This window comes from Giraffa tippelskirchi, chromosome 2 (assembly GCF_054371585.1).
Source record: "Giraffa tippelskirchi isolate mGirTip1 chromosome 2, T2T-mGirTip1v1.2.pri, whole genome shotgun sequence".
Lineage (NCBI taxonomy): Eukaryota > Metazoa > Chordata > Mammalia > Artiodactyla > Giraffidae > Giraffa > Giraffa tippelskirchi.
Genome location: NC_137276.1, coordinates 237,841,534 through 237,864,422, shown reverse-complemented (window position 1 = coordinate 237,864,422; position 22,889 = coordinate 237,841,534). Strand labels below are relative to the sequence as shown.

Here is a 22,889-nt window from a genome sequence, read left to right as displayed (position 1 = left end):
AAATAAAGAATGCCTTTGATGGACTTATAGATGACTGTACACGGCTGAGCCAAGAACCTCAGACCTTGAGGTCTATCAACAGAACCCTCCAAAGCTGAAATATAAAGAGAATCAAGACTGAAAAACATTGAACAAAATATCCAAGAACTTTGGGACAACTACAAAAGGTACTATATTCATAATGGGAATATCACAAGAAAGGGACAGAATATGTGAGGCAATGAAGACAGAATTTCCCCCAGATAATGGCAAACACCAAATCAGATACCCAGGGAGCTCAGAGAACACTAAAAAGCTAAATGCTGAACATTCCACACCCAGACTCACCATTTTCAAACAGCAGAAAATCAAAGGCAACGTGCAGGGCAGTGCCCAGGCTATTTTGCAAAGGAGGCTTCTTCCGGCCTTCTCCTTAGTGATAGTCCTACTCCATACGGTTCAAGAATCTAGCACTTAATAGTTCCCAGGCCTGAAGGAAATCCACCAGACTTTTAAAACATTACTGGCCTTGAAAGTGACCTTTAATGCTTAGCAATAATCCTATCTAAATGAGCTTAAAATTAAAGTTCTAGTATCTGAGAATTTTATAATAGAAGACTGGAAAAGGGCAAGTTAAACAAAGCAAAAAGAGACAGAGAAGACTAAAGCCCAGAGTAAAAGTTCAGAACCCTACAAACCCAGATATAATTATCTATGCTAAGCAAGGCCCAAAGAAGTTGGGACTATCTATCTCTAAGGGAAGAAAAAAGTGATGAAAAGACTGAAACTCCTTTGATACCATAGTCATTAAATAAAATTACTTTGATTCAGTAACCACATCTAGAAATTGATCTTACAGAAATAAGTCCAGAGGGGAAAAATGTCCAAGAATATATTCAATACTAGATGATTACCCAAAACAGCAAACAAAAATGTAAGCACTAAATGTCTAACAATAATGGTATGGTTAAAAAATAGTTACTAATATGAATACAGAGATATAGAGTATTGCCACTAATAAAGGGAACAGAATACAATAGTATGATTACTACAAATGATTCTATATAAAAATACCATGAAGTTATAGTTTACAGAAAATGGAAACATAATGGACTTTAAAATATGAAAAGATGCTTGACCTCATCCCTATTATGGGAAAAATGTACACTAAAAAATGTAGAGATCAACGTATGTAAGAATGGCAAAGATCTACAAGTATGACACTATCTTGAGTTAGTAAAATAGGTAACAGGCATCCTGTGCATTGCTGGGGAGGGCAGTGGGGAAAAATGTATCAGAATTATAAAAGTATGTAACTTTTGACACAGCAATCAACTTCAAGAAATTTGTTACAAAAATACTTGGAATACATAAGAAATGACTATGATATTATTCAGTGCAGCAATATTAATACCCCGAAGTATAAAACTACTGTGCAAATCTGAAACTAGAACTGATAAAAAATATTGACATGATCCATTCAACGGAATGGTGATATAGTCAAGAAAAATGAGGACATTCTTCATAAAATGATACGAAAAAATCAAGTGTATTTTCCAAGATGATCACAAGATTTCACGCATATTCTTGTTGAAACATGACACCGGCATTCTTTCCTCGAATCTGTACAAGCCTGTGACTTGAGCATCACTGATGCTCTCTCTGATCTTCTGGGGGTAGGTCATAAAAAGCCACCCAGCCTCTGCCTGGTATCTTGGGGACACTCATGCTTGAACCGAGCGTCATGCTGTGAGGAAACCCAAACCAGGAGGCAGACTACCTGCAGATATTCCGGCCGACAGCCCCAGCTGAGCTCCCAGACATGCTGAGGGGACGCAAGCCCAGGACTGACCCCCGCCATGACATCAACCTAAGCCCACTCAATCCCCAGAACCAAGGGACAATAATTGTTTTTTAATGACTAAGCCTTGGAGTCACTTGTTTCTGAACAATAGATAACTGGGACAGCAATAAAGAGAAAAATAAAAGGTATATTACAGCGAGTCTGGTATGTTTTAAATTGCCTAAAATGGAGAAAGCATATAGATGTGAATGTAACAGTAACTCCAAGGACACATAACACGGGCCTGCCCTGGGTGTGGTCGGTCAGTCTGTCTGACTCTCTGACCCTCTGGACTGTGGTCCACCAGGCTACCGTGTCCATGAGATGCTCCAGGCAAGGACACTGGGGCAGTCTGCCGCTTTACTCCTCAAGGGGGTCTTCCCAAACCAGGGGTCGGACCCACTTCTGCGTCTCCTGCATTGCAGGTGGGTTCTTCTCCTGCTGAGCAAACTGGGAATCTCTGGAAAAAAAGAACTAAGTAGGCAGAAGATAGGAAGGAAACTTTTCAACAGAAACCATTTGAATTTTGACTCACAAGAACAAATTAATGAAATAAAAATGTGACACATGTGGATGACATAAAGATGAACACCGTGGCACTAACTCTGGAACATGAGTGATCTGAACTTTCATTTAAAATACTTTCACATTATTTTCCTTATAAATCGCTACATACGGGGGGTCTGTATCTGTCAACTACCACACGTTCAATTATAACAGAACGCTCACATCATGCACACCCTGACCCTAAACTTCATGACTTCCAGAATACAGACTGCACTGAAGAAAGATCTGTCTCTAATCCCAGCTGTCACTTAGTTGCAAAACCTCAGGCAAATCACTTTTGTTGCCTTAGTTTCTCCATCAATAAAATTAGAATTTCCTCATAAAGCCACAGTAAGGTCCAGATGACACTATGAGAATGCCAATTCGATGAGTGCATCATGTAACATGTAACCAACTTTAAAACTGCCTTACAAGCTATCCTAAAAATCACGCTGTATTTCATACAAGTCATTTTTCTAAAATTTACAAATTACTTATGAATACAATAGATTAAAAAGTTAGGATTCTCTAGGTTCTAATAATACAAGGATAAATAACTTAAAAATACTTTTTTAAATTTCTTGCCCGCACCATGTGGGATATGGGATCTTAGTTCCCTGACCAGGGATTGAACCTGTGCCCCTGCAGTGGCGGCACGAAATCTTAACCACTGAACCACCAGGAAGTCCCTGAATAACTATTTTTTTTGACTGAAAAATGCTGACGATGTCTGATAATTACAGAGTGACTGAAGTTCTGTATCATCACATAACTCTCTTCTTTTTGAATCCAAAGAGTGCCTGCTAGTAATACCTTCAACTTTGCAAACAGAATAAAGAACCATGAATAACTGGTTCCTCATTCTGTTGTTACCCTTCCTCATCTATATTACAAAAAAAAAAAAAGGGTGAACGCTGTTTACCAACACTTACTTCAAATATTGTTTTGCAACACTTGCAAAACATTAAGGATTCTTTCTTATTTTCAAAATCCAGTATGTGACTTCATTCTCATCCTGAGAGATTTAGTAATTTGGTAGCCCGAGTTCATGTTTAAATCAAAACAGCCAATGATCAAACTCTAAAAGCCTCTGGAATAACTCCTGTTCTTTTCTCACTCTAATACATCCCTATTTGCCACTAACAGGCCTGTTAACAAAAGGCTCTTGTGATGACTCCAAATGATGCTGTCGTAAGGTGAACTGGTTCAGCATGTATCATAAGGAAGAGTACATAAAAGTAACATCGGATTATTACAGTGAAAGACCCAAAAGGGGGGAATGGTTCACTTCGATTTCTAGTATTTAACAGAGTACTAGGAACTTGGTAAGTTTGTTGAATAAATGAATTTTCGAGAAGCTTGACAATCTTATCTCCCTGTATGTAACAGAATAAAAGCAGTAAATTAGTGAATCAACAGAGGTGCTTCACCATAGTTAGAGCTAACTGGCAAAATCATTCTGCCAAACAGCTCTTAACATTTCAGCAGCACCAAAGGGAATCAATGAATGAACTAAAACAGGGCAAAAACAGATATTCATGATTGCAAAATGTGAAACAAATTTTAAGAGGAAGAAAAAGTTTAGCTGTACTGCTTGCATTGTTTAATGTGGAGAAAGCACATTCTTTAAAAAAAAAAAAGAGCCTGTTCTAGAAGAATCCTTATCTAGCTCAATTCTCTCTCATTTTATAGTGTGTGAGCAGCACTGCTGTAAAACAAGGCCAGGACTGAAGCTAAGCTTATTGGCTCCTAATTCACAGCAATGTCTAAGTAGCCACATACGGTAACATTTAAAACCAGGACACTGGAGAATAACTGAAGTTAAGATTATTAAAATATTTTTGGTCAGAACTGGTACAAACATATAAAATACCAAATCTTTACTAACTTCTTCAAGTCATACAACCTGTCTCAAATGCTGAATATGTACTTTCTTATAAGGAAACATTATTACACATAAAGACAATATTTTTTCACTTGAAGCCAAAAGATTAATTTCAAAAAATTTCAACTCTCACTGCAACAGAAAGAATAACGTGTATTTCAAAAATCATTTTTCTCATGAATTGAAAACGATACGCTGGTGCTTTGTCCCCAAGTCTTCTATCCTTTCTCAAAAGTACTTGTAATTAAAAACAATATGCAGATTTAACTGCATGGATAACCATGATGATGTGGTCACTCACCAAGAGCCACATCCTGAAGTGGGAAGTCAGGTGGGCCTTAGGAAGCTTTACTATGAACAAAGCTAGTGGAGGTGGCGGAATTTTAGTCAAGCAATTTTAAATACTAAAAGATGATGCTGGTAAAGTGCTGCACTCAATATGTCAGCACATTTGGGAAACTCAGCAGTGGCCACAGGACTGGAAGAGGTCAGTTTTCATTCCAATCCCAAAGAAAGACAATGCCAAAGAATTTTCAAACTACTGCACAATTGCACTCATCTCACACACTAGCAAAGTAATGCTCAAAATTCTCCAAGCTAGGCTTCAACAGTACATGAACCGTTAACTTCCAGATGTGCAAGCTGGATTCAGAAAAGGCAGAGGAACCAGAGATCAAATTGCCAACATCCACTGGATCATAGAAAAAGCAAGAGAATTCCAGAAAAACATCTACTTCTGCTTCAATGATTATGCTAAATTTAGCCTCTGAATGTGAATGTGTGGATCACAACAAACTGTGTTAGAACTGGACGTGGAACAGCAGACTGATTTCAAATCCGGAAAGGAGTACGTCAAGGCTGTATATTGTCACCCTGCTTATTTAACTTATATGCAGAGTACATCATGCAAAATGCTGGGCTGGAAGAAGCACAAGCTGGAATCAAGATTGCCAGGAGAAATATCAATAACCTCAGATATGCAGATGACACCACCCTTATGGCAGAAAGCAAAGAAGAACTAAAGAGCCTCTTGATGAGGGTAAAAGACGAGAGTGAAAAGGCTGGCTAAAAACTCAATATTCAAAAAACTAAGACCATGGCATCTCGTCCTATCACTTCATGGCAAACAGATGGGTAAAAAGTGGAAACTGTGACAGATCTTATTTTCTTGTGGAAAAATCCCTGTGGACAGTGACTGCAACCACAAAATTAAGATATTTGCTCCTTGGAAGAAAAGTTATGACAAACCTAGACAGCGTATTAAAAAGCAAAGACATCACTTTGCCGACAAAGGTCCATATGGTCAAGGCTATGGTTTTTCCAGTAGTCATGTATGGATGTGAGAGTTAGACCATAAAGAAGTCTGACTGCCAAAGAATTGATGCTTTTGAACTGTGGTGTTGGAGAAGACTCTTATGAATCCCTTGGACTGCAGGGAGATCAAACCAGTCAATTTTAAAGGAAATCAACCCTGAATATTCATTGGAAGGATTGATCCTGAAGCCTCAATACTCTGGCCACCTGATGTGAAGAGCAGACTCACTGGAAAAGACCCTGGTGCTGGGAAAGATTGAAGGCAGGAGGAGAAGGGGATGACAGAGGATGAGATGGTTGGATGGCATCACCGACTCGATGACATTAGTTTAAGCAAACTCTAGGAGACCGTAAAGGACAGGAAAGCCTGGTGTGCTGCAGTCCATGGAGTCACATGACCTGGCAACTAAATTTAATGCAGATACAAAAAGATAAAGGAACTAAAAAAATGTAAAGATTACAATTACAAAACAAGTCTTTCTTAAGGCTCACAAGTGAAGGGCGATAGTAGAAATCTTACTACAGGAAAAACACGAGTTATTCCGATTTACATTTTCTAGCTGGCTTTTATTTCTCAGTTTAGGAAGCAACTTCAGTATCTACATACATGTCGTATTCTATTTAACTGTGTAATTTCTCCCTCTGAGAAAATGTCCATAAATAACTTAGTTGACATGGGGAGCAGGCATTTAATGTAATGTACATGACTAACCACTTGTGTGAAAACCAGCAAATGGTGGGGTAGTTAAGCAAGAATTTGCTATATAGAATTTAAAGAAACATAGTTGTATTAATAAATGCTATCTACTTGAAGTCCATTTTTAGGAAGGCTCAAATTTAGGAAGTAGTTGCTCATAAAGGTTTTTTACATTTGCTCTTAAAATCTTTAATAAGAAATCTCCAAGAGAAGAAAATCTGGACATAAAATTCTTTAACACTGTCAAATGCTAAAATGCTATGCACTTGGTAGAACAGTCACAATTCTAAAATAATGCCATGTCATGACAATACCAGAAAAATAGCAACAGTAATAAAAATGACTCAGCAAAAAGTAATGGCAGTGACAATAAAGGTAATAGCTAACATTTAATAAGCATTTTACGCTGTGCTAGGCATTGTGCCAAGAAATGTATATGTACTTTCATTTAATAATAATAAAAAAAAACTTGTCAGTTTAGGTACTATTATTTTCATTCCATATTAAGAGTAAATAAAGCTGGTATGACTTGTGTATGATGATGTAGCTGGTATGTGCTGGAGCTAGAATTTTAAATCAAACAATGTGGATACAGAGTCCGTCCCCAGGCCACACCCCTTTCTTAACCACAATGCTTGACTCTTAAGAAAGTCCTGGCTATAAACTGTTGTTCAGTTCAGTTCAGTCGCTCAGTCGTGTCCAACTCTGCGACCCCATGAATCGCAGCACGCCAGGCCTCTCTGTCCATCACCAACTCCCGGAGTCTACCCAAACCCATGTCCATCGAGTCGGTGATGCCATCCAACCATCTCATCCTCTGTTGTCCCCTTCTCCTTCCGCCCCCAATCCTACCCAGCATCAGGGTCCTTTCCAATGAGTCAACCCTTTGCATGAGGTGCCCAAAGTATTGGGAGTTTCAGCTTCAACATCAGACCTTCCAATGAACACCCAGGATTGATCTCTTTTAGGATGGATTGATTGGATCTCCTTGCAGTTCAAGGGACTCTCAAGAGTCTTCTCCAACACCACAGTTCAAAAGCATCAATTCTTCGGTGCTCAGCTTTCTTCACCGTCCAACTCTCACATCCATACATGACCACTGGAAAAACCATAGCCTTGACTAGACGGACTTTTGTTGGCAAAGTAATGTCTCTGCTTTTAAATATGCTATCTAGGTTGGCCATAACCTTCCTTCCAAGGAGTTAGTGTCTTTTAATTTCATGGCTGCAATTACCATCAGCAGTGATTTTGGAGCCCAAAAAAATAAAGTCTGACACTGTTTCCACATCTATTTCCCATGGAGTGATGGGACCAGATGCCATGATCTTAGTTTTCTGAACGTTGAGTTTTAAGCCAACTTTTTCACTCTCCTCCTTCACCTTCATCAAGAGGCTCTTTAGTTCTTCTTCACTTTCTGCCATAAGGGTGGTGTCATCCGCATATCTGAGGTTATTGATATTTCTCCCGGCAATCTTGATTCCAGCTTGTTTCTTCCAGCCCAGCGTTTCTCATGATGTACTCTGCATATAAGTTAAATAAGCAGGATGACAATATACAGCCTTGACGTACTCCTTTTCCTATTTGGAACCAGTCTGTTGTTCCATGTCCAGTTCTAACTGTTGCTTCCTGACCCGCATACAGGTTTCTCAAGAGACAGGTCAGATGGTCTGGTATTCCCATCTCTTTCAGAATTTTCCACAGTTTATTGTGATCCACACAGTCAAAGGCTTTGGCATAGTCAATAAAGCAGAAATAGATGTTTTTCTGGAACTCTCTTGCTTTTTCGATGATCCAGCGGATATTGGCAATTTGATCTCTGGTTCCTCTGCCTTTTCTAAAACCAGCTTGAACATCTGGAAGTTCACGGTTCACGTATTGCTGAAGCCTGGCTTGGAGAATTTTGAGCATTACTTTACTAGCATGTGAGATGAGTGCAATTGTGAGGTAGTTTGAGCATTCTTTGGCATTGCCTTTCTTTGGGATTGGAACGAAGACTAATCTCTTCCAGTCCTGTGGCCACTGCTGAGTTTTCCAGATTTGCTGGCATATCGAGTGCAGCACTTTCACAGCATCACCTTTGAGGATTTGAAATAGCTCAACTGGAATTCCATCACCTCCACTAGCTTTGTTCGTAGTGATGCTTTCTAAGGCCCACTCGACTTCACATTCCAGGATATCTGGCTCTAGGTGAGTGATCACACCATCGTGATTATCTGGGTCGTGAAGATCTTTTTTGTACAGTTCTCCTGTGTATTCTTGCCACCTCTTCTTAATATCTTCTGCTTCTGTTAGGTCCATAGCATTTCTGTCCTTTATCGAGCCCATCTTTGCATGAAATGTTCCTTTGGTATCTCTAATTTTCTTGAAGAGATCTCTAGTCTTTCCCAATCTGTTGTTTTCCTCTATTTCTTTGCACTGATCGCTGAGGAAGGCTTTCTTATCTCTCCTTGCTATTCTTTGAAACTCTGCATTCAGATGGGAATATCTTTCCTTTTCTCCTTTGCTTTTCACTTCTCTTCTCTTCCAAGCTATCTGTAAGGCCTCCTCAGACAGCCATTTTGCTTTTTTGCATTTCTTTTCCATGGGGATTTTCTTGATCCCTGTCTCCTGTACAATGTCATGAACCTCTGTCCATAGTTCATTAGGCACTCTGTCTATCAGGTCTAGACCCTTAAATCTATTTGTCACTTCCACGGTATATACCGTGTCACTTCCACGGTATATAAACTGTTGTAAGGTAAGGTAAAACCAGTAACAGTATCTTTGAAACTAACTTTGTTTTTCTTAACTTTAATAATAACTTTTGCCCCATTAGATGTTTTGAATCTGAAAAGAAAAACAAGTCTGGGCAGCCCCATAGAGGAAACTGGACAGATGTTAAATAAAGTATAAACTTGGTCCTTCTAGTAAAAAAAAGTCCTGAAATAATTATGTAAACATTCTTCTTAGGGTTAATAACTGCTTCAAATAGCTTTAAATAGAGGGCACTAATTTCGTCAATTCGCGTATCACCTGTCCCTGATTACTGATGGCAGCGGAGGGGAGCAGCCTCGCACGGAGGACTGAAAACACTGCTCACTTAGCTCCTTTAGGTGAAGACAAGGCCGAGTACCCTTGACGGAACAGAGGAGGACTATGGTTTTTGAAAGAGGCCTAGCAGATTAATGTAACCAGCACGCAACACTTGTAATTCTCAAACTGGAGTAGCTGACGAACAGCATGTTTTTTTTTAAATCCTACAAAAATCACAGTTAAAAAAAAAGCAAATTATTCCATTTAATGATTGTGATATCAAACATTTCTCTCTCAAAGAGAAGAGTTGAAAGACTGCATGCTTTTTCATTGTACATTATAAACTTGCTCCCATTTACCCTGAGGATCCACTTACTTATAAATATCATGTAAAACTCTTCTTAAAAACAAGTATTTTTTTGACACGAAGAATTACCTAGAAATCTCTGAAATTCAAGTTGTTAAGTGCAAAATGGCCAGCCCTATCACCCAACAAGTATTTACTGAAGAGCTTCGGAGCCTCCAGATGAGATAACAAGAAGGCAGGCAACCACCTGAGCCTAATGCTGCCTGCAAACCTTATGGGCTGGTCTCAGACAAACAGCAGGCACACAAATGTCACGCACACTTTAACTCTTACCGTAAGCCAGAACTCCCCAAAGCACTACACCCAGCACCTAACTACCCATCTCATTATGACAGCTATAGAATCAAGGGGCAGGAGCGTGGGATATAGGGAGACAACATGGATTCTTGTTTTCTTAAATCAAGCCATCATGTTTAAGAAGAACCACAAAAACTGAAGACATCTTAATGTTCTTGATCACTATAAGGTTCTAGAATACACAAATTCGACAGTCAGTATATGATTTCCACCTTACAATGAAATCAGAGATGGAAATTTTAAGTGAGCTCTTCAGACCATAACTAACGTTACTAAACATAAATAGGTTAAGTCTAAAATAAAGAATAGATGAAACATAAAACATCTGGCCAGGTTCATTTTTAGATAACTCCTCCCACACATCAGCCAAACAAAAATACACATTCCCTACAAGTTATAGATCTTAAACAACTCAAACCTTGAAATCCTTAAATGCTTAGAATCTACTCTAGCCCTTAAAAGTGAAGAGCTGTTTAGCAAAGAGCATAAAAGAAGAGTGCTCACTCTGTAAACAAGTTAATACATCTTATGCCTTAAACACATATTATATGTTAATTATCTTTCACAAACAAAACAAAAAACCAGGATAATATATGGTCAACATATTGAAAAGGTATTCAATAACCATTAAGACAGAAACTTGGATGTAAATTTCTTCTAAAGGTGGTTAAAAAAGCCAGACGCAATCTGTACAAGTACAAAGTATTAGAAGTTTTACGTGTTAGAATGAAGACCTTTTGACAATTTCATTAATGCAATCTAATTGGTATTAAATGGAAATGGAGATTATATACACACACTCATACACACATATCAGAGGATATGTATATTTACGATGCATTGACACGGGGTTAAACTTTTCTTTTAAATGTCCTTCTTGAGATGTCATTAGGAAAAAATACTCTTAGAAGATAATTGGGGGGAAAAAAAAAAAAGAAGAAGATAATTGGGAGCATCCATAACAAAAACAAACATTCTAGTCTTGGGCTACATTTCCCAGGAATTAAGTTCTTCACTACAGCATCCACTGCTTCTGTTATCTCCCTGTGCGCTGTGCAGGCAGGGAGGGGGAGGGTGCAGCAGCTCCCGCTCACACCCGGCCCAGGTGCTCAGCCGACAGCGCGTATGTTGGGGAACGATGCAAGCGACAGTCGCGCCCCAAGAAGCCGCTACAGTGACTCACGTCTCACACCGGGTTAGGAGGCATAACCTCAAACAAAAGGCTTTAAAACGTTTCCTACCACATGGGCTGGGCTTCCCTGGTAGCTCAGTTGGTAAAGAATCTGCCAAAAATTCAGGAGACCTGGGTTCAATGCCTGGTTCAGGAAGATCCCCTGAAGAAAGGAATGGCTACCCACTCTTGATTCCTGCCTGGAGAATTCCACTGACCGAGCTGCCTGGTGGGCTACCATCCACGCGAACGCCAAGAGCCAGACACAACTGAGTGACTCACATACTATGTGGACTAGTCAGCTTTGGTCCAATTTGTTTTCTGGGGGAGGCCAAAGCTTGAGAGGTAATATTTCATTACTAAACCACATAGACACAGACATATTAACAAAGAAACAACAAAGAATGTGTGATACACTGTTCATCACAATTTCTAAAGATACCAAGATTTCTAAGTCAAAATAAAAAATATAAAGGACTGTATTTTTGACGCTCATCCATTATAAAAAACATAAAACATTAACACTAAAATGGGATCACACTGTAACATGATATACAAACACTGGAGGTTGGCTGTCACTTGTTATTAATTAAATAGGAATTATCACTTATCTACTATATCTCCTATAGAAAAGTCAGGAGATAGCCAAGTTCTGTAATTTATGTTAAAGGGACAATCTGAAATCATAAATATAATTCTCAGTGTACTTACTTGAGATCATATACTCAATGCATAGCGTAAGTTATGCTTCAGAAAGATGGACTCCCAAGAAGTTGCTACATGCCAAAGAGTATCTGCCTTACGTATTTCAAAAGTAAAAAAAAAGTATTTGACTTTTTAAAACATGAGGTTAAAAAAATATATTCGTGAATAGCTGAAAAAATATGGTCCTGCTTCATTACACACTTCTTGCAAAGCGGTGTGAATCTTAAAGCTGTGTGGTTCCTCTGCCGTTACCTAACTCAAAAGCTTCATTTGACACATTAAGCAGGACCAAAGAGGGCTGGTTTGCCCCCCTACTAGATGCAGCTGCAGATCTAAGTTCAGGGATCTCACTTCTCATCTTCTCTTCCCAACACGGCGCTGCTGGCTGTCGTCTCTTGGTCCCTCACCTTCCTTCCCCCCAGTCTGACCCCGTCCCCGTCCTGTCAGCAGTCTTGACGCCACCTCTTTCCCCTTCTCTTTCACTTTCTCTTTAGGTCCCATTTCCCTTTCATGTCCCTCTTCATTAATCACTCACTTCTTCTCTTCCCTCACCCTAGGAGCAGTCTGAAACATGTTTAATAAAATGTAACTAATTTTGCAAATCAGTGTAATTTGTAAATAGTCCAGTTGTTTAGAATTTTAATGGTAACTCTTTTCCTCTTTACTTTTACTATTTTCACCATTCATTCTAAAGCCAACACAATTCAGCACAGACATGTGATCATCTGAAAACGCTTTTAAACATTATCAAGAAAGATACCAATCAAATCTGAGACTTGGGACACTGATTCTATTCATGTTTGCATCTGTATTTTATCATCTTGGAGATAACCAGGAAATCAAAATATTAAAACACATTATCTTATCAAAAATCAAGCTATCAAGCTTGAGTCTGCAGCTCAGCTCTTTCATTCACTGTGACCTATTTAGGTACCATCATCATACAACCAGAACTGCAAAATCTCATTTGTCAATGTGTGAGCAAATTAAATGAAGAAAGGGCAAAAGAAAGCCTCACCCCCGATGGTGCTCTCTTGAAATTCATGAAACTGGCCCTTCACAAAACGAAGCACAAGGCTCGATTTGCCAACAGCAGACTCTCCCAGAAGTACTAGTTTGAACTGGCATATTTTATTTCCAGTATTTGGCCCGTTGGGTCTTGTTGCTCCTCGATTAGCCATGTCCAAATTTGAAAGAAGTCCCTAATTTCAGTTTCTTAAATGAACTTCCAGGATGCAAGGTGTCAATTTTTTTCTTTCTGGAGGTAAAGAAACCTGTAAAAAAAAAAACAAATATGAAGTAATTAAGAATACAAATCAGCAAAACAAACCTCACATTAGCACTTGAAAATTTTGCCTATAACACATTAATACCTGACAATTATAACCTCTATTGGACACTGTCATTTACTTTTAATTCACTGCCTTGATTAATAGTAAAGGCATGAGCTTTGAGCCTAAAATCATAGTGTAATTTTTAAGGCTCTGTAAACATTTTAAACCTAACCTTTACTAAAGACTCAATTTTGTGCCAGATGGTTTTATTTACTTAACATAGCCACTCAACAATCCTATAAAGTTGCCTATTCCAGTCCTTAAAAAATAAGGAAACAGGCACAGAAAGGTTAGGTCACTTGACTGAGGTCACACAGCTACTGTGACAGAGCTTCAACAGAGCTGAGTTTCAACATGCAACCTGAAAGGTGACTAGTTCTGGTTCTGGAACTAGATTACTTAGGTTAAAACGGTTTTGAGTAAAATTAAGTCAATTAATGGAAAAATCTTAGAACAGAGCTTAAAACAGTAAGTTCAATAAAAGTTGGCCACTATTATTTGAAGGCTCCTTTTAAATGGCACATGCTTTTTATTTAATGGTAATTTTGGAGCAACAAATATTTTAAGTAGATCTATGTCTGGTGGCTAAAGGATTTAATACTGTATTCTCATGTGCTCAAATACATCATTTGTGGAAGTGTTAACAGCGGTTCTCCAGATGGTGAGTGAATCAAGTGTCTTATTTACTTATACTCTTCTGTAGTTTTGGGGCTAACAATTAAACGTGTCATTATTTTCTATTTGGTTGGCTTCCCTGGTAGCTCAGACAGTAAAGTGTCTGCCTGCAATGCGGGAGACCTGGGTTCGATCCCTGGGTTGGGAAGATCCACTGAAGAAGGAAATGGCAACCCACTCCAGTATTCATGCCTGGAAAATCCCATGGACCGAGGAGCCTGGTAGGCTACAGTCCATGGGGTCGCAAAGCGTCAGATACAACTGAGAGACTTCACTCTCTATTTCCTATTTAACACACTTAGAAAAAACTAGCCTAAAGCGCAACTTCTAAGTCTTTTATCATTTAATGATAATTCTCAATCTCAAAGAAATTAGCGAACTTTTAAAGAACTGTTTTCCAAGCTACTCACAAATCAATCGTAATAGCTTTCTTCTACTTTTAATGAAAATCTGACCATGTGCTAATAACATTAAATCTGATGATTCTCCTTCTCAAGTCACTGTTGGATTTCACTTAGTACCAGATAAGAAATTTGTCTTGCCCATGAAATGAGTTTATACAATAATCTCTCTTAACAATGAACTCATTAATAAACATATCCATGAGACCATACATCCAAGACAATAAAATCACCTCTACTTTATCTAAACGGCAGTGATGAAGACCTCTTATCTTTCAGTAATATATACTGTACCTAAAACATTTACAAATGAAATAATAGATCTGAGTTGCTCCCAAACAATGTGGGTATAAATAAAGCAAGATAACTGAAGCTAGTTGATGGGTTCATTATACTATTCTTCCTACTTTTGCATAAAGAATTCTCTGTGATTAAAAAAATGCTCCAGTCTCACATCTATCTTCCCACCACTCCCAAACATACTAGATTTGGGGATCTAATTCGACATAGCTATGCTAATTTCTGTTGGAGCAAGTGCTTTCATTTCAAACTCTCTATTCCAGAATATCCAACTTTCATAACTGCTGTGAGAATTAAATAAGAGAATATATACGTAAAATACTTCTGATACAGTGGTCAACACATAGCGATTGAAAACAAGCAATTAAAGTGTCCCTTTGATGAAATAATGACCAAATATCAATAGAATGTCATGTAAACTGAAAATGTACCAACAAACCTTCACATATTACACACAACAGCAACTGAAACACTTCCCAACTATTACCTACAGAACAGCAAACTGAATTACTCATCAAGGACAACATGCTCTGAATTCCTATAGTCCTCCCAAAATTTCAGGGAAAACATCAGATGTTCATTAAAGGGAAGAAAAAAGATTTAGCTTTGGTTATAGTTCCCTCCAAGGACCTCAAACAAAAATATTAACTAAATCTAATTATGAATCTAGTTAGCATTACATTAAGGTTAAAAGTTATATTTTTTAATATTCATTTGTATTCATTACAAACTTTTGTTTTCCAAAACCAAAGATTTTGCAGAAAATGCATTTTAAATCTTTTGAAAACAACTGCTATTCTGTAGTTAAAGTCCTTCTGGGTGCTCTTTGATCAAAATTGAATTCATAACAGCAGCTAACATTCACTAGGCATTTATTTTATGCCAACCACCATTCCATGAATTAGGCTTACAGCAAACCTAAGATGCTCTTATTATGATCCCCATTTTAAATTAAGAATCAAGTTTCTGAACTATCCTGAATTATCGCAGTGGTGTCCATGTGTTTTTTTTTTCCCCCACTAGTTATGTGAAAGGCAACTGACTGGACTCTTAAGCTCCACTTCAGCAAAAGACAAAAATCAAGTATGTGAATTATGACGTTCAGAGGTTAAAAAGTCTGAAAGTCTTCAGAGAGTAGCCAGTTTGCAGGGAGGCAAACAGCAGAGCACGTTCAAAGGGCTCTACCGTCTGAAGGGTTCGGCGGCCTAGCAGTGTCGGGCTGTTTTCAGGCCGCGGTTCACCACCTTCCCGAGCTGAGACAAGAGTCCCGAGACAGCCGGGCTCCCCGGGCCGCCGCCTCCCTCCATTACCCGGCTCGGGGCGCCGCGGTGGGCGGAGCTCCCCGAATTCACACCTGCCAGAGGCCCAGGTTCCTCCTCGGGGAACACCTGAGCCACTGGCAGCAGCCCCCACCGGCCAGCAGGCAGGCTCGCCGGCCCGCGTGCATCCCTCCCTCCTCCTCCCCGAACTCGGCCCGACTCCGGCCGCGGACCCTCCACCCGGCTGCCGGGACGGGGCAGCGGCGCCGCGGCCTCCGGACGGCTCTCGCGGCGCCATCTTGAGAAGGGAACAGGGTGACACCCGCCGCTCCCTCGGCCGGCCCCCAAACCCTGGCCTCCGGGGCCACCGGGGCCGCCAGGCCGAGACGCCGCGTCCGGCGGCTCTCCGGTCCCGGGCCCCGGCGCGAGCAGGAAGGCTGGGGGCCCTGTGACGGCGGGGCCGGCGGACCACCATGGCTCTGACCCGCTTCGCGGACGGAAGGCCGGCTGGGATACCTGGGCTCACAGCGCGCGGAGCCGCGGCGCCGAAGCTCCGACTGCAGGGTCCAGGCGCAGCCCAGGCGGGGCCTGAAGCGGCGGCGGCGGCGGCGCGTCCTCCAGTCGCGCCGCTCCCCTCAGACTGGACAGTGCGGGGATCGCGCCGCGGTGCCGCCCCCGTCGGGCTCCGTCCCCGCCTCTCTCCGCTCCGCCTTCCTCTTTCCTTTCTCCTCCTCCTCCTCCTCCTCGGCCGCCGCCGCCCGGCGCTCGAGCTCCCAATGCTTCTTCCTCCTCCTCCCTCCTCCCCTCAGGCCCGCCGCCGGCTCCTCCGCGAACCAAAACACAAACACTCCAGTCCCAGCGCGAGAGCCACTTCCGCCGCCGGGCGCCGGCCTCACCGCCACGTCGCCGCACGTAGCGAGGCGCGCCCCTCCGTCACTTCCGCCGTTGCCCGCCCGCCCGCTCTCAGAGCCCTCCCTGGCGGGGCGGGGCCGCTGGCTCACGTGACCCGCCCGCCGCGGGGCGGGTCCAGCCGCGGGCCGCCTCCCACCCCCGGCGGCCTCTGCGCGCGCAGCGCAGCCCCGCCCTCTCCCGCGCCATTGTTGTCCGGCTGGCTGCTGGGGGCTCCCTCAGGCCGAGGGCTGGGAACGGCGGCGAGAGGCTCTTTAGCTGCCTTGCTTTCGGGGGCACTCTGGAGAGCTGGGGCCGACGTAGCGCTGTGACTGTTGGCGCGGTGTCCCCCGTCCCTTACCCTGCAGCACCGACTCTGCTGGCTCGGCGGACTTCTGGCAGAGAGAGCCTCCTGACGCGCGTCCTTGGGGGTGGATGGGTGGGTGAAGGCTGGTGAGGGGCGTTTACTCCAGGGAGGAGGGTGTGACCCAGAGGTGTCTTCAGGCGGGGAGGGCTTCCATAATGACCTGCTTCCCAGTTTGGGGTGGAGAGCGCACGTTATGAAATAATAGGTAGCTTTTACAGAGAATTTCCTGTCATGGGTTACTGTTTGTACTAAATTCTTAACAGGAATTAATCCATTTTTCTTCCTACGCTAGGAGGCTTTCACTCTGAGACTAGCATGGTTGTCCGACTTCCTCCGTTGGAATATGACCTCCACAGAGTGGTCTCGCTGTCTAGCACAGTGACTGACAGCCTGGAAGTCTTCAGTCATGTTTGTGGAATTCATGAATGTGCCCTGCCTGTTTAACTGGTGAAGAATTCGAGGCCCGGAGATTGTGTAACTTGTCCAGAATCACTGCGGCGTAGGTGCTGAAATCGTCTTTAAATTGCAGACTGGCTCAGAACCTGAGTTCTTAAGCACAGTTCCATTAAAGAACCCAAGACATTCATTAGCTTCCTTTGCAGGAAGTTAGTTAGAAAACTAACATGTTTGCCAGGAGGGAAGGGATAGGAAGTTTGGCATGGACGTGTACACACTGCTATATTTTAAACGCATAACCAACAAGCACCTACTGTGTAGTGCCGGGAGCTCTGCTCAATGTTAAATGGCAGCCCCGCTGGGAGGGGAGTTTGGAGGAGAATGCGTGTTTGCCGTTGAGGACTGTCAGGCTTTTTGAAATGCCAGGGACTGTAACCTGCCAGGCTTCTCTGTCCACGGAATGGTCCAGGCAAGGATACCGGAGTAGGTTGCCATTTCCTACTCCAGGGCCTCTTCCGAACCCAGGGATCAAATACGAGTTTCTTGCATCTCCTGCATTGGCAGGTGGATTCTTCACCACTGTGACACCTGAGAAGCCACTCTGGGGAGAATGGATACACATATACGTATGGCTGAATCCCACTTGAAACGATCACAAACATTAATTGCCTGTACTCCAATATAAAATAAAAAGTTAAAAAAAAATCGTTTCACTACAATCTCAGACAACAGGCAGTCTGGGCATCTGAAACCAAACCAAACAAAAATCCTTTTGGAATTTGGTAGAGTGTTAAATCGATTTTTTCTCAGGATGAGGGCTGTTTTTTTCAGTTTGCTGTTTATTATTTATAGCCCTGTTGTGAGGACATCAGTATTGATTGCCTGACAGCTGCGTTTAAGGACAAATCTTTCTTCAGTGCCACCTGTATTCTGGAATTGGTAGTTTAGGGTCGGGATATGCATGATGTAAGCATTATGTTATAAAATGTGTGGTACTTGACAGATACAGAACTCCCTTATGTATTGATTTATAAGGAAAATAAGATGAAAGTATTTTCAAATAAAAGTTCAAGTCACTCATGTTCCAAAGTTAGCACCACTGTGTTCATTTTTATGCCATCCACACGTATCTCATTTTTGTTTTGTCATTAGTTTGCTCTTGTGAATCAAACTTCAAATGATTTATGTTGAAAAGCCTCACTCCTATCTTCTGACTACTTAGTTCTTTTTCCCAGAGGTAGTGTTAACTTTGTTTTTGCAAAGTTACTGTTACATTCAGCTCTGTATATTTTCTCCATTTTATGCAATCTAAAACATATCAGACTCTGTAATATACTTTTTATTTTTCTCTTTATTACTGTCCCAGTTATCTATTGTTCAGAAACAAATGACACCAAAGCTTAGTCATTTAAAACAATTATTGTCTCTTGGTTCTGGGGGTTGAGTGGGCTTAGGTGATCTCTGATGTCATGGCGGGGGTCAGTCCTGGGCTTGCGTCCTCTCAGCATGTCTGGGAGCTCAGCTGGGGCTGTCTGCATGCGGCCTGCCTCCTGGTTTGGGTTTCCTCACAGCGTGACCTGCCTCCTGGTTTGGGTTTCCTCATAGCATGACGCTAGGTTCAGGCATGAGTGTCCCCAAGATACCAGGCAGAGGCTGGGTGGCTTTTTATGACCTACCCCCAGAATTTCATAGAGATAGTATTAGTGATGCTCAAGTCACAGGCTTGTACAGATTTGAGGAAAGAATGCCAATGTCATGTTTTAAAAAGAATATGCGTGCTCGCTTCGGCAGCACATATACTAAAATTGGAACGATACAGAGAAGATTAGCATGGCCCCTGCGCAAGGATGACACGCAAATTCGTGAAGCGTTCCATATTTTTTTTAAAAAAAAGAATATGCGTGAAATCTTGTGGCCATCTTGGAAAATACACTGATTTTTCGAATCATTTTATGAAAAGTGTCCTCATTTTTCTTGGCTATATCACCATTCTATTGAATGAAACATATCAATAGTTTTATCAATTCTAGTTTCAGATTTGCACAGTTTTATATTTTGGGGTGTTAGTGCTGCAGTGCTGGATGAAGCAGAAATTGGAATCAAGATTGCCAGGAGAAGTATCAATGACCTCAGATAAGCAGATGACTCCACCCGTACGGCAGAAAGCGAAGAGGAACTAAAGAGCCTCTTGATCAAAATGAAAGAGGAGAGTGAAAAAACTGGCTTAAAGCTCAACGTTCAAAAAACTAAGATCATAGCATCCGGTCCCATCACTTCATGGCAAATAGATGGGGAAACAATGGAAACAGTGACAGATTTTATTTTCTTGGGCTCCAAAATCACCAAGGATGGTGACAGCAGCCATGAAACCAAAAGACACTTGCTTCTTGGAAGCTCCTTGGAAGAACCTAATACATAGACAGTGTATTAAAAAGCAGAGACATCGCTTTGCTGACAGGTCCGTATAGTCAAAGCTATGGTTTTTCCAGCAGTCATGTACGGATGTGAGAGTTGGACCACAAAGAAGGCTGAGTGCTGAAGAATTGATGCTTTTAAACTGTGGTGTTGGAGAAGACTCTTGAGAGTCCCTTGGACTGCAAGGAGATCAAACCAGTCCATCCTAAAGAAAATCAACCCTGAATGTTCATTGGAAGGACTGATGCTGAAGCTGAAGCTCCAATACTCTGGCCACCTGATGTGAAGAGGCAACTCATTGGAAAAGACGCTGATGCTGGGAAAGATTGAAGGCAGGAGGAGAAAGGGCCGACAGAGGATGAGGTGGTTGGATGGTATCACTGACTCAATGGACATGAGCTTGAGTGAGTTCCAGGGGTTGGTGACGGACAGGGTAGCCTGGGTCGCTGCAGTCCATGGGGTTGCAAAGAGTAGGACACGACTGAATAACTGAACAACAACAGAGTGCTGCAGCGAATAATGTAATATATAGTCATTTCTCATGTATTTCTGTAACAAATTTCTCCAAGATGATTGCTGTTAAAAGTTACCTACTTTGTAATTCTGATCCATTTTTCCACACTGCCCTACAACCAGCAATGCACAAAATGTCTGTTACCCTATTTAACTAACTCAAGGTAGTGTCATACTTGTAGATCTTTGCCATTCTTACATACATTTATCTCTGCATTTTTTGGCGTACATTTTTCACATAATAGAGGTGAGGTCAATCATTGTTTCCATTTCCTTTGAACTATAACTTCATGGTATTTTTATATAGAATCATTTGCAGTAATCATACTATTGTATTTGTTTCATTTATTGATGATAATATCTCTGTATTGTGTTCATATTTATTTTAGAGATCCCCTGGAGTAGGAAATGGTGACTCACTCCAATATTCTTGCCTAGAAAATTCCATGAACAGAGGAGCCTGGTGGGCTACAGTCCATGAGGTCGCAAAGAGTCGGAAACGACTGAGTGACTAAGCATGCACATAAGCATGCATGTACTTGGGCTAAGGTACCCTGTGGGTGCTCAGGCAACATTTTGCAATGAAGGTAATTTGAATACTTGAGCAGCCAGTCTTTCAGATCAGGTCCCCAGTTACTAACTCCGAGAACATCATGTGTCGTGTGTAAATGGGGTCTGTGGCACTTTATCCCCAGGGGTGGTTCCAATATGGTGTGTTAGTCATGGTGATACCTGTTGAACAATCCCGGGAAGAATCAGGAAATAGGATATGTCATATTAATTTTGGCAAGTCAACAGTACGTCCGAAACGAGAGCTATGCATCCCAAACCTGCTTCTGCTTGGTGACTGGTATTCATGGTCTCTCAGTCACCTAGACCTGAAAAAGCAGGATCATTTTCAGCTCTTCATCGTCCATTCTATCACCCAAATTTCTCTAATCCCCAAATTTGAGCTATATTCCCAAAGCCTGGGCCATGATAGTATTCATATAAACTGGAATTAATGCATACTCCTGCCTTCTCGATCCATTCTTTACCCCTTGGCAAGTCACCCCTACTCGAAACATTCAGTTGCTAAACAGAGTTTAGCAAAGTTCTTCAACTCTGGTCCCAACCCATGTTTCTTTCATTCTATTTCTAAGTACCCCCCCCCAAATACTTGCCTTGTGCCCTAATCATACCAATCTACCCTGTGATCCCACAGTGTCGCCATTTTCATTTTGTCATCTTTGATCACTTTTTCCTCTAAGTCTGGAACACCATGACCTCCCATCACTGCAGGTCTCACCTTGGCCAGGCTCCTCTGGATGGCATCTGAGGATTCTTCTACTGGAGTGATCTTGTTCCTGTAATTTCATGATACTTTACTCTCTATAATAGTTCTGATATCTGTCTGCCTTATTTTACAGTTAGAAAGTGTCTGCCTAGACTTTCTTCCTTACGCTTTCATTCCCATTAGGATTTTAAGGTTCTCAAGGGCCAGGACCATAATTTATTCATGATTTCAATTCCTCCCAGAGGAACTTTGATTGATGTAATAGGGACCACAAATATATTTGTGAACTTAATTACTTTTTTTTGGCAGTGGCATGTGGCTTGTGAGATCTTAGTTCCCCAACCAGAAATCAAACTTGGCCCTCAGCAGTGAAAGCACGAAATCCTAACCACTGGCTGCCAAGGAGCCCCTGAGTTTAATCATATTTAGAATGGTGAGCATTCGACTTAAGACCTCGAAGGTAATACATGCATGCCGAAATTCATTCATTGTTAAGGAACTCCCCATCATTGTTCTAGGCTATTGCTTCCTTATTCATTTCTTTTTACCGATTTTGTCTATTAACTCACCTCCTTCATGAGGGAATTTCCTGGCAGTCCAGTCATTAGAATGCCTCATTTTCACTACTGGGGCCCACGTTCAATGGTCTGGGAACTAAGACAAGCAAGCCACAGGCCACGGCCAAAAAAACCCCAAAAGCACCTCACTTCATTCACGAATACATTCCATAGTATTTTATAGTTTAGCCATAATGTTTGCCTGGGGAAGTGCTGCTCAGTGGCTGGTATTTCTAAGATACAGTGGTAATTTTGGAGAGTTGGCAATGCCACAGTGAAGCTTTGCCCTTGTACTACCACTCACGATATGCTGTGTCCTTTTTTTCCTAACCCAGGATACCTGAGGAGGACAGATAATTTGATACATTTTTGTATCAAATGTAAGATCCTACCATTTGATAAAATAACTTAAGGAAGCTACAAAATGGATAGAGCCTAAATACAGTCATACAGAACTCAGCACAGCATTCAAGGTCTGCCTTTGCCCCCAAATCTCTAAATGCTGCTGCTGCTGCTGCTAAGTCGCGTCAGTCGTGTCCGACTCTGTGCGACCCCATAGACGGCAGCCCACCAGGCTCCCCCGTCCCTGGGATTCTCCAGGCAAGAGTACTGGAGTGGGTTGCCATTTCCTTCTCCAGGGCATGAAAGTGAAAAGTGAAAGTGGAGTCGCTCAGTCGTGTCCGACTCAGTGA

The 22,889-nt window shown here is 41.7% G+C and overlaps 1 protein-coding gene, 1 long non-coding RNA gene and 1 other non-coding gene across 5 annotated transcripts in view; 2 read left to right on the top strand and 1 right to left on the bottom strand.

Annotated features, from left to right (window-relative positions):
• RAB5A (RAB5A, member RAS oncogene family) overlaps positions 1-16,428 on the bottom strand; it is a 35,914-nt gene extending 19,486 nt beyond the window's left edge. For 2 of the 3 annotated variants that reach the window (XM_081559370.1, XM_081559388.1), the window contains exons 1-2: positions 16,302-16,428; positions 12,835-13,090 (exon numbers count right to left, since the gene is read on the bottom strand). In XM_081559370.1, the coding sequence (XP_081415496.1) occupies positions 12,835-12,997 (163 nt within the window). In that variant the 5' untranslated portion in view covers positions 12,998-13,090; positions 16,302-16,428. Of the gene's footprint in view, positions 1-12,834; positions 13,091-13,189; positions 13,413-16,301 lie in introns of those variants that run through there. The other variant, XM_081559380.1, reaches the window with a different exon arrangement.
• Positions 16,429-16,876: 448 nt separating this feature from the next.
• On the top strand, positions 16,877-18,525 carry LOC145533035 (uncharacterized). Its single transcript, XR_014073774.1, has 2 exons — positions 16,877-17,112; positions 17,333-18,525. It is a non-coding gene; the product is annotated as an uncharacterized LOC145533035 (long non-coding RNA).
• A 686-nt stretch (positions 18,526-19,211) lies between these two features.
• Positions 19,212-19,318, top strand: LOC145540094 (U6 spliceosomal RNA). Its single transcript, XR_014078212.1, has one exon. It is a non-coding gene; the product is annotated as a U6 spliceosomal RNA (small nuclear RNA).
• Positions 19,319-22,889: the final 3,571 nt, after the last annotated feature.